This window comes from Berghia stephanieae, chromosome 1 (assembly GCF_034508935.2).
Source record: "Berghia stephanieae isolate SIO BIC M18660-M18661 chromosome 1, UCSD_Bste_1.3, whole genome shotgun sequence".
In the NCBI taxonomy this organism is placed as follows: domain Eukaryota; kingdom Metazoa; phylum Mollusca; class Gastropoda; order Nudibranchia; family Aeolidiidae; genus Berghia; species Berghia stephanieae.
In genome coordinates this window covers 47,007,461-47,020,473 of record NC_088360.1, presented here as the reverse complement: position 1 = coordinate 47,020,473, position 13,013 = coordinate 47,007,461, and the positions used below count along the sequence as shown (strand labels likewise).

The 13,013-nt window shown below is 33.7% G+C and overlaps 1 protein-coding gene across 3 annotated transcripts in view; it reads right to left on the bottom strand.

The window, feature by feature from the left end:
* Window positions 1–13,013, bottom strand: part of LOC144976367 (calcyphosin-like protein) — a 28,758-nt gene that overhangs the window by 1,107 nt on the left and 14,638 nt on the right. For 2 of the 3 annotated variants that reach the window (XM_078920628.1, XM_078920636.1), the window contains exons 2-6: window positions 6,209–6,415; window positions 5,273–5,450; window positions 4,330–4,393; window positions 2,043–2,188; window positions 472–622 (exon numbers count right to left, since the gene is read on the bottom strand). In XM_078920628.1, coding sequence (XP_078776754.1) covers window positions 497–622; window positions 2,043–2,188; window positions 4,330–4,393; window positions 5,273–5,450; window positions 6,209–6,345 — 651 coding nt within the window. In that variant the 5' untranslated portion in view covers window positions 6,346–6,415 and the 3' untranslated portion in view covers window positions 472–496. The remainder of the gene's footprint in view (window positions 1–471; window positions 623–2,042; window positions 2,189–4,329; window positions 4,394–5,272; window positions 5,451–6,208; window positions 6,416–13,013) is intronic. The other variant, XM_078920642.1, reaches the window with a different exon arrangement.

Genomic DNA, 13,013 nt, shown 5'->3' with positions numbered 1-13,013 from the left:
TTACTTACAATGTCTTCTATACCCCTATATTTGTTTTCCAACTTGCTTTTTGGTTTTGTCGTGGAATGAGATTACTTGGTTTTGTCCTTTCCCTGGTCGGAGTCATTGGCTGGGTGGGAACAGTCAAATGTAAAGTTAAAGTTTTGGGAGTTGATATTTTTTTCCTTCTAAATCATCTCTGATATGAATTCTTATATTTATTGTTTTGAATGTATAATGTAAACATTGGAGTGTGTTCCTTTTGGAGGGATCCTGTGCTTGTGTCAGGATGAGACTTATAGGTGATCTCAAACTATACACAATGATAATAAGCTCTTGTACCATTCCCCTCTGTACTTTTTTTTTCTTCTGTGTTTTCTTTAATTGTAAATTTAGAATGTTTTGACTATCATTTCCTTCCTTTTCACTGGCGCTGTAATTCCTAAATTTGTCGCAAACGCCGTAAAACCCTTAAAAACAAACTCTGCTTACGTCTACTACTGCCATGACGTCAACTTCAGAAAACATTCCCGTCCTTATCCAAGTGTTTCCAGGAATTCCGCATCATTAACCGGAAGTATGCATCGTTGTCAATGCTAGCACTGAGACAGGAGTAGTAAGAGATAAATTCATCTAGTGTCACCTGGCAGGACAAAAGGTATAAATTGTATATTAATAATATTAAATAATAAACAAACAAAAATGCCCAAACCAAAAACAAAACAACAACATTGTATGCGGGTTGTTGTATGAAATGCTCACGAATTCTCACAAATACTCATTAAACGCCCAATTTGTATTCGTACTCTTACACTATCAATCATTGCCTAGACCCATAGGCTCATTCACACCTGAGTCGGGTAGGTTTATTCAACATTCTCCAGAGCCATTTGGCAAATGGCGCAGGAGTTTATCCCGGTTTCTATAGCGCGAACGGACCATAGCAATTGTCAGCTACCCTTTTGATAGAACGCCAGTCTATCGAATCGGTTAGGGTAATGTTTATAAAGTGCTTTACTCAAGGCCACTACCCTATTATTGTCATCCATCAGGTCACTGACACTCAACGTCAGTTGGCTTTCTTACAAGTCGAGTGGTCTCGATTTACATGTTAAATGTTGCTGTTGAGTGGAACCATTTGCAAAGGTTTTTGAACACATTTAGGTGATATTGCTCCATATAACTAGTCACTTTCAAAATACAAATTGAAATAAATCTGCATATTTATAACGCATTTCTTAATGTTAAACCATTCTTTGGATCTATTCAACAGACTGCAAATTATTGTTCAATGCAGAGTAAGTCGCTTGTGTAGACCCCTTTTCATACTTACCCCCATATAATAATATTCAACACATCCGCATTAATACCAGAGTCGAGTAGGAGTATTGGGAGGACACACTTCCGAAGTCATAGTTCCGCAATCGTTGTTATTCTTTCAATGATTAACTTCATTCAACTACGCTTGATTTTTATAGATATTTTGGGACGGGACTGGACGCCGTGCAGGTCAGCCATGGAGACCATATAAATCTGATATTGCCATTAGCTGGCAAAACGCATAATTTCCACTTTGACCAAGAAACGTTTACTTCTTAGATCGATAAATTAAAAATGACCCCCCCCCCCCCCCCATCTTCTCAAAAATTCTTAAAACTTTCCTCGGTTTTAAGGGTTTTGACAAGTTGGGAATAATTTTTATCGAACAATATAATATTATTATGAACTATCGTAGGTGAGAAAAGGAAAAATAATTATGAATACTATCAGAAAGTAGCATTTACGGTTTCTGAGACATGTGTGTAGAAGAAATGGAATAAAAAAGTTGGTAACATCTGGGATAATCGAACGGAAGAGAGCTAGAGGAAGACAGAGAATGCCGTATTAAAATAAAGTGATTTTTAAAGCAACGCAGACTTCATGCACACCGCAGAAGATCGTGAAACGTGGAGACAGCTAACTAGTAACGTGCTCAAGAGTAAAAGCTACGATGGATGATGATGATGTTTTTTCTCGTCAAAATAAATTTTTTGTGGTTTTGTCAATGTTCGGCGTGTTCCTACCTTCCCGTCAATATGACCTTCGGCCTCAAATGTTTTAAGAAACTCCTCATACACCCTCTTCTCTGTCCATTCTCCGCTCAGGAACTTGGGATGGCATTTCACATTGTAACTTCCAACCAAATCCTCCATTGTAATAGTTTTATCACCTGGATGGGACATTTTAAAAAAATGACAATGATGATGATGATGATGATGATAATAATGATGATGATGATGATGAGGATGATGATGATGATGTTGACAGTGATACTATTGATAATGTTAAGAATGATGATGATGATCGTGATGAAGATGATGATGATAACGATAATAAGTATAAAATAATAATGATGGTGCATACTACTACTACTACTACTACTACTACTACTACTACTACTACTACTTTTTATACTACTACTACTACTACTACTACTACTACTACTACTACTACTACTACTACTACTACTACTACTACTACTACTACTACTACTTCTACTACTACTACTTCTACTACTACTACTACTACTACTACTACTACTACTACTACTACTACTACTAATAATAATAATAATAATACTAATGATAATAATAATAATATTAATAATAAGGCTGCTGCTGCTGCTGCTGATCATGATGATGATGATGATGATAATAATAATAGTAGTAATAATAATAATGATAATAATAATAATAATAATAATAATAATAATAATAATAATAATAATAATGATAATAATAATAATAATAATAATAATAATAATAATATAATAATAATAATAATAATCATAATAATAATAATAATAATATAATAATAATAATAATAATAATAATAATAATAATATAAATAATAATAATAATATATCATAATAATAATAATAATATAATATAATAATAATAATAATAATAATAATAATAATAATAATAATAATAATAATAATAATATAATAATAATATAATAATAATAATAATAATAATAATAATAATAATAATAATAATAATAATAATAATAATAATAATAATAATAATAATAATAATAATAATAATAATAATAATAATAATAATAATATATAATAATAAATAATAATAATAATAATAATAATAATAATAATAATAATAATAATAATAATAATATAATAATAATAATAATAATAATGAATGAATAATAATAATAATATAATAATAATAATAATAATAATAATAATAATAATAATAATAATAATAATAATATGATGATGATATGATGATGATATAATGATGATGAATAATAATAATAATAATAATAATAATAATAATAATAATAATAATAATAATAATAATAATAATAATAATATATAATAATATAATAATAATAATAATAATAATAATAATAATAATAATAATAATAATAATAATAATAAAATAATAATAATAATAATAATAATAATAAAAATATAATAATAATAATAATAATAATAAATAATAATAATAATAATAATAATAATAATAATAATAATAATGATGATGATGATGAAGCATTTATAAAGTTCACCCTTCCAATCAAAGGTGCTCATGGTGGTATGAAAAAAAACTTATGCTATTCCATAACAGGGGGCATTGATACAGAAAGATTTGCTGTTAAATTTGTTTGAAAATTTTCTTACGTTAAGCAATAAAGGGAGAAGTTAGGTCTTGGATGTAAGGAGAGGAAATTTCGTTCATTTATTTAGATACTAAGAACAGAATATACATAGTCACAGTTCTGAGACATCGGTCAATACTTTACCCTTTATTAAGAAGAATGAGTAATATTTTCATGACAAAGCTACGATTTCACATGTCTGGTTAGTTTAACGTTAAAATTCCTCTTGGCATCTGGCCTCAGCGATCGTTAACTTATATATAGCCTGATACTAAGACCACTAAGACCCATATTTTGAGGTCATTTTTAGGTTTGTGATCCGCCTTGTGAGTTGTCTTTAAAAGTGGTCAAGAAAACAAGTGATCCCACTTGTTGTACTGTTGAATACAACCCTCGGTTTGTTTTCTTTTATGGCCGAAGACTTGTGTTTTGACATCATTTGTTGAGTTGATCTCAGTGTCAGGCCACGAGTTTACCAAGGCCACCTTGATATAATACTGCTTTGTGGCGATGAGTCACATATTTTCAAGTGAAGCCAAAATCAACAATATCATCTGCTACTATCGACAATAAGAATCAGTTTGTGGTATTATGATTTTTGATTCAATTTATTATTGCTTACTAAGGACTTTTAAAGATCACACGATTCAATGTTAAGCACTTCATATTTTGGTAAATACGATATGTTACCTGTTTTATCCATCAATATAAAGCACTCCTTTACCAGATTTGCTCTTGCGACGTTCATTTTGGGCTGGGACGAAGAGGGAAAGAACATTTTTATAATCAGAACAAAATGATGACAAAGCAGAGGGAAACAACAACAATAAAAATAATTTTAAAAAACAAGAACCAACCCCCCCCCCCCCCCCCCCCCCCCCCCCGCCAAAAAAAAAAAACCCAACAAAAACAGACCCCCCCCCCCCCCCCCCCCCCCGCAAAACCCTCCAAAAAACATCGTCCCCAAAAAGGGGTTTGAGGTTAGATCTCCCGTCGAGGCAGCTGATCTTTTGGCCGCTTTTTTTCTTGTAGCTTTTCTCTCTGCTTTGTCTGGTACTGTTTCATACACACTTTTAGTAACATATATGCAGAACACTGTGTAATAATATAAAACGCAATATATGAAAATGTAATTTGTATTATAATATCTGGTTGCAATGAAATATATTCGCACAACGAAACATCAATGTTTTACTGTTCGAGCTGTTAACCCTTCACGGATGGGATTAGGTTTTACCTGACACCAGATCATACCAGCATTAACATCGATGCAATAGAGGACTTTAAATATGACGTAGGTATAGTTAGAATTAAATGAAAAAAAATAATTAACCCCTTCCGCGTGCATCATGAGATGCCGTCGCCTAGGTAATCTATGGAAGAATATTGATAACCGATCAAACAAACCTTTTGATGACAACAGGATCACCTATAATTGTGTCCAATGTGAGCCAACTGGGGGTTAATAATCTTGACCAAGGAAAATAAAATCAAACGGAGGTGCCTGAAGCAGGGCGCGAAACCAGTACCTTCCGGGTCACAGACTTAACTACTCGGCTACCCCCCCCCCCCCCTCCTTAAATGGAATCCAACTTGTAAAGGTCAAAGGACTGTGCCAGAACATTACACATACCCTGAGAGCTGTGATAAATTCTGTCATATCGATATTGCCAGATCCATCCTTGTCAAACCTAGTAAAAGCTTCTCTCATTTTTTGCTCACTGGTGTGGACACCAATATCCTGCAAGCCATACTTGAATTCGTCATAATTCAGCTTGCACGAGCCGTCGTCGTCCATGATTAGAAATCGTCTGATGAGAGAAATAGTAAATTAAATAAAGTGCTATCTGAGTCCCTATTTACAAAATCAATTGGCTTTAGGGGCTCCCTGTTTGATTACTAGAGATTAACACTGGTATACGAGAGAAACTAGGTTTGAATCTATGATGTCATAATATTTTGACATTCTATGCATTCAACCGTATAAATATGGGTTTTTGTACTAACGAAAACATTGATGAGGACATTCTTACCAATAATGTTTTGATTTGCAAATGGGATTTCCAATTGCTATCTTGCATCATTAGGTTTGTATGTAAGTAACTTCATATATTTTTCTTGGTTCAAACAAGTTATTGGTATTTTGCTTTTCAATTTTTCTTTTCATTATTAAGCGAAAATAATCGACATTTTCTGGCCATTTTACAACATTTGTTTTGGGGTGTGCAGTTTTTATCCAGCGCTGACTTTAAAAACACACCAGAAAGCTAAAAAAAAAAAATAGACCGTCTAGAGATTTGCAACTTTTATTGGCGTACAGGTCATTGATTTACTCTTCTCCAAATTGCAGCTTTTTGTTTGTTTGTTTTTTTTGTTTGTTTTTTTTTTTTTTTTGGGGGGGGGGGGGGGTACATTATTGAAATGACAATAGCTACCAAAGTGCTGTTTCTTTTTTTTTTGCTTGTTTTGTTTTTACAATATTGAACTGATAATAGCTACCAAACTGCTGTTTTGTTTTGTTTGTTTTGTTTTTACAATATTAAAATGACAATAGCTACCAAATTCATACCTCTGGAATGTCTTGAAGCTGGCAGCTCCTCTTGCAAGAATCTTGGCTTGTATGTACTCCAAGGGATCTTTGGCATGGGCCAAGGATATTTGAGCCTTGTGTTTCAACTCAGCGTTGACTTGTTCCGCGCAAGCCATTTTGGGGTGTTCTTCTGTAGCTCTGTAAGTCTTCTTTGAAATTCAAATGATGAGTAGGTTGGTGACTGATCTGGGTGACATGTGGCCGGCGGGGAGGGGAGGGGGGGGGGGTTAGAAATAGTTTAATTACCAAAGGATGTTGAAAGAAAACTTTTATGTTATACTTTCGATTGTAAATATCTGACAGATACAAACAATAATATGAGATCCACTGTCTTAGTCTAGCAATTAGAAATTTGAAACAAAGAATGCAAAATCTATAGATTATTTCAAGGTGTTAGTAGATACGGAATTATGTGAAGGGGGTTTATATATAATGAACAATACTTGTTTGCACTGCTGTTGACATGTCTTTGAATCTTGTATGTATATATCATGCATTGTTATCTTATTATGGTTATTTTCTATATGTATGGATACATGTGTGTATGTGGTGTGTGAGTTGCATGTCACAGTAAAAGATATATGTTTGTACATCACACATACAGGGAGACATAATTTAAGTTGGTTTATTATCTTTACCATGTTTATCATTATTGTAATCTCTCAACCAATAGATTTTTAGCATTACTATTAATATTAAGGGTATTCAAGGGACTTTATCCCATTTCGCCCTATACTATATTATGTTATGTTATGTTATGTTGAGAGGCGAAACAGAAACCTGAATTTAAAGTTTAAATAAAATCAAATTTTGGAATTGAGTGTTGTGCAGTTTGAAAAGTCACAACCATCCATCCTAATCAATAAAATCAATTTCAAATCAAATCAAAGTTGAATATCTAGATTTAGACGTGATGTGCAATTATTTTCAATGTCTGGTTAACAACGCCATTCTGACATCACTCATTCGTCTTTAGTGTTTCATTCATCGTGTTCTTTTTTTGGATAAAGGGTAAACTCGAAACGTCTACATTATCTATCTTTGTTGACTAAATTGAAGCTTCCTTTCCATTTTCTATTGTTATTTATTTCTTCGAACTTCAAGCAGCAACATTTTAATTAACTTATACTTAAGGTTCATTTTACTGGTTCTCGTTCATACCGATATAATACCGTTTTGAGACGGTTGGTAACAGATGAGGTTCAGGCAAATACTTATCACTTCCGATTGATAAAACAACAAATAGTCAGACTTTCCAATCCCGTGCATTCGGATAATCGCGATCCGGCCAATAATTTTTCTCAACTCAGGATTACGTATTATCATGGTCATCTTTGAAACGGAGACACACTTGTGATAGACATAGACATTATACGGACTTGACCCTGCGGTTAAATTGGTCTCAGTCGACGTGTACTTATTTGCAGGTCTGATAACCCAATTGCTTACGGGATCATTGTTGTAATAGAAATCTCAAAGCATGACGCAAAATATTGTCCATTGCAACAATGTTAAACTAGGTCCATTAGTGAGTTCTGATGTCAGACCTGCTTATATGTACACGTCGGTCTCAGGTAGTAAATATTTCTACCGGTCAACAATGCAAAAAAGCACGAGATTTACTGACCGCTTGTAAAAAAAAAAAAAACTCTTTTGCCGGATACCTACATAACAATTTTCTTACTACCTCATAATATGTGACCAGTCTTGTAAAGAAAAAATCATGTCGAGATGAACAAGATGTTGACAAGTGAATTTCATTTTAGAATTCTCAAGAGATCTGACATTTAACTTTATATCCCCTTCAGAATTTATAATCTTTCTTTACAATACAACAACAAAAATAAAATGATGACATCTTCTAAACGGTCTCAATATAGTACCATTTTATAGATGACCCCCCCCCCCCCACCCACCTCCCCCCCATTTCAATTTTTCAAAACATTAAAACCTGAGACGCTTTTGAAGTTTGAAGTTTAAGATATTTGAAAAGTTGAGGGACATCTTGATTTATAGATGATGAAAGAAAAAAATATACAATAACCAGACAATGACTAACAATTTTTTAAAAATACCTTTAGTCAGTGTAAATTATTTCATCTATCTGTCTCGAAAATATAACGTTATACGCATCCTCTCTATATAAGCTGACATCGAATGATAATATAGTAACAATTGACTGTCTGTAAAACAAGCAACATTGTGACGTCAACCGGTAGCTGTCCATATCTCAATATGTGCGTCTCAAACTCTTTCATATTTTTTTTGGACAAAAGCTCTTAAAGGGAAATTCCGTTCCAATTCAGTAGGCAGCATCAGTAGCATAACATCGTCACTAGTAAATTTCTCAAAACTCATGCTTTGTTTCAAGATCGGAATTCTTAAGTCACCAATTAGTGGAAATCACCCCCTCCGCCCCCTGCCCCCTCCCTAACCCCATCTTGACCACTATATTATTATGCTTAGAATCAATATTATGGCAAGGTTGCCACCCAATACACTGGTGACATTCCAAGTATCATCGACTGGCACTGCCTGCAGCACAGTCGGGTACTAGAGAGATATACCAAGTTAAGTGGTTGTCGTGTGGGTCCTTAAAGAATGGCAATCTGCTCGCAATCTGACAAAAGACATTATTTTTATTTGTCCAGACAACTTTTCCTTTAAAAGTCGATTGATTAAAATGATCCTCAAAATTTTTTAAAAAGTCTCAAATCAGAGACTTGTTTAAAGAATTTAGACATTCAACGTTTTGACAAGTTTAGGGATCAGTTTAATCACTCAATATTTGAAAAAAAAAAAAACAAACAAACGATTTCTGGCCAAAATACACGAAAATTTATGTTTATCAAGCGTAAGTATATCAAAATGGGTTAGAACGCGGGGCTTATCCAAACATCTATCATATAGCATACGAATTGTATTACAGTTACATTTTACCCGAGGAACTAATGATTTTACCAACAGCTATAACACTTTGGATAGTACTCATTCTGGCCCGTTGTTTTGTCGACTAACGGACTCCACTCTAAAAAACTACCTACGAAAAATCAAAACAAAACAAAACAACAACAACATTAATAAAAACAACAAAAAAGCCCCAAAAAACCCCAAAACCCCCCAAACCCCCCCCCCCCAAAAGAAAAAAAGAAAACAAAAGAAAAGAAACCCAACAAAACAACAACAAAAACTAAACCAAAAATACCCCGCAAAGAAAACCCCCCAAAAAAGAAACAAAACAAACACACACACAAACAATCGAACCCGAAATCATATTTCCTAAGGTTTCATCGTCAGACTAGGAGGTAACCGATTCTTCAACAATATTACATCTTATTCTCATATAAATAAGTAATGGTATAATAAAATTCAAGAGTACAAAATGATAAAGTGGAATAAGAACACCATAAATTATTTGTTTGCTCACCACATCATTAATGGATCGGATATCAATATTTATCTGACCCGTATTTTTCTCGTTATAGGAACAATGTGAACGACATGCATAGGGATGTAAATCTTTGATAATTAATATTTCAGATTTTTTGTTCTTACAGTAAATTATTAGATTTTATTCTCATGATTAGTTGTTCTGAAAGTCAGATTTTTAAAGGCTTTTTATTTACACCCCTGCATGATATACTACGTAGGAAAGTATATAACGAAAAGTAGGTTCTCAATCCGCTTTATGAAGGAAAGTATTTTCAGGTTTCAAGAGTTGTCCAAATACGATTTCAGGTTTCGGCACCCTTAGTCGCTTGCACCAATGCAAAGAAGAAAAGAGGTAATGAAATAAGTCATGATGACCAAAAACATTTAACTTTAGGAAACTCTCGTAAAACATAATAAAGTCTAGCATAAGTTTCATATGGTTGATGATAACTCCAGTTTTTAGCATCTAACTCACTATGACATAACATTCTTTCGAGACGATGAGTTGCATATATATATATATATATATATATATATATATATATATATATATATATATATATATATATAATTTATATGTGTGTGTGTGTGTGTGTGTGTGTGTGTGTATTCTTGCACTCTTCCATTAGGAGTTCCAAACAATTTTCAAACGGTAGCTTTATTTTGAGTCAGAAAAATAAAGTAGAGCATTCTCGAAATAAAACACGTGAACTTATATATAGCACAATATCAACTAAACGTGCTCAAAGCGCTTTACAAAGGGTCCCTGACCAACAGCAACAAGTAACATGGAAAACGATTTATCCTGTTAGGCGAGATTATAATCTTTTTCCCAACAGAGACAACGCTGTTAACGGCCTGGTACTCATTTTACACTTGAGTACGGTGAGAGAATGTGAGTAAAGAGCCCTTTTCAAGAACTCAACTATACGCCGAGCGAGGCTCGAACCCAGAACCTTCCGTTTCGAAAGCGAGTGTCATACCACAAGGCCACATAACCGCAGAAATAGAGAAAAGCAACAGAAAAAAGGAGGTAACGTGAAAACATACAAATTGTAGCATGTTATGACCAGTAAATACAGATCTTTCTTCACTTGTATCTGTTGTTTTATTCATTTTTGTTGATTTGAGTGACATATAGAGAACATAATATATGACCGCTTGTCACAAAAATACTATTCTACCTTACACCAACATAATAGTTGTTCTCAGATGTGTTTTACGTTAAATGTGATTGTACCTGCAATTTTTACGTTATATCTCTGCCCGATAAGCATATAGATGTATCAAATGATACTGGCCATTTACCAAAGTGGATAACAATTATAAGTTTAGATTTGTTAAATGGGACAACGTCCTGTGCTAAAATTTTGGATAATACGAAGTAAATTAGTTAAATGGCAATAGTTCCCTATAGCCACTAGTTAAATGGCAATAGTTCCCTATAGCCACTAGTTAAATGGCAATAGTTCCCTATAGCCACTAGTTAAATGGCAATAGTTCCCTATAGCCACGATTGGCAATGGTCCACGGGGAAGGATTAATCCAGGTTTTATCATAATTGACAAGACAAGTTGTTTATTAGTTGCCACTTTTATGTGGCTATAGTGTATAGAAAATCGCTATTTGGCTGGGATAAATTTTAAGTCATCTAGTTTGTATGACTACAATGTTTAAGAAATTGATTGGGTTTTCTTTATCTTATTTATTTATTTTTTGGTTGATTTTTTTTTCCTTTTCTGATTTTTCTTTTTTGTTTTTTGACAAGTGGTATTTAGAGGAAGACATTTCTTCTCCGTGGCAAAGTAGTGACAGAACTCTGTATCCACTTTTTAAAAACACCGGTAATCAGCTTTGATCCCCAGGGGTGGCTTGTCAAATGTTGGAGCCTTTGTCGTCAACAGGACTATATTGAACCTCTTTTTCATACATTGGATCAACTGTTATCATTCCCTTTAACTTTATAGAGCCAATACCACACTTCAGCGATATATTGAAATATTTGTAGATAGCATAAACCCAAACATGAAACTTAGATATTAAAGTGGCAATTCAAGTTTCTTATTCATCCTCATCATCATCACCAGTTATGTGATAACCCCATTATGGGACCTGTCCTAAGTTCACATAGGTTTTATAAATGCATCCAAGTCACAAACCTTAATAATTTGTCTAAATCGACCTGCACTTATTTGCAGGTCTGATAACCCAATTCCTTATGGGCTCATTGTTGTTATGGACATCTCAAAAAATGACGCAAGATATTGTACATTACAACTATGTTAAACTAGGCCCATGAGTGGGTTCGGATGTCAGACCTGCCTATATGTGCACTCCGGTCTAAACGTATCGATAGAAGCAGCCAGAGCGGAGTCAATGAGAAGCTTATGAATGTATTGGTAATGGTTTTTTTTTTCTGTCATCGGCTGAATTAAGAAATTAAACCAAAAAAAAAATAAAAATTAATGATTGTAACAAACTAAGTTAAAAATCAAACAAAAGACAACAACCTGAAAAAAAATTCAAAAGAAATGAACGAGAATGAAGCAATAGAGAAAAGGGAAACACAAAGAATTATTATTATTATTATTATTATTATTATTATTATTATTATTATTATTATTATTATTATTATTATTATTATTATTATTATTATTATGATGCCTTTTTGACCATTAACTGAAACGCAATAGGTTTAGTTTAAGGTCTGAAAAAAAAAGAGCTCAATCTCGCCTGGACTTAGTGCCACTTTTGTCACCGTCTGTATCCAACTGGTGTCAATGCAGTCCACTGCCAATGCCTCCCCCCCCCCCCCCCCCTGCTTTTGTGGACATACGCGCGCGCACGCACACATACAACCCCCCCCCCCCCCCCCCACACACACACACACACTGGCACACCTACACGTATATCGTTAACCAGACCAAGGGAAAAGTCATTTAATTATAGATTGCACTGAACGCCTTTGATCTATCTCGGAATAAGTAAAATGGAATAAGGGGTGGGGGGAGCGAGCGAGAGAGAGAGAGAGAGAGAGAGAGAGAGAGAGAGAGAGAGAGAGAGAGAGAGAGAGAGAGAGAGAGAGAGAGAGAGAGAGAGAGAGAGATGCTTTTGTCTTGCATTTGAAATCAGCATCGTTGATAAATTAGCGTTCAATGTTTTGTTTTGGTTTCCCCGAGATACTAATGGTGTCGTAAAGTAAATGTGATGTCACTATGATGTTTGAACGCCCCATCCAATTCATAGCAGTGTCAGGACCAACCCTACTTTGTTAAAAACATACTGAGAGGCCAGGTGATATAATATATCATAGTGTGTGTGTGTGTGTGTGTGTGAGAGAGAGAGAGAGAAT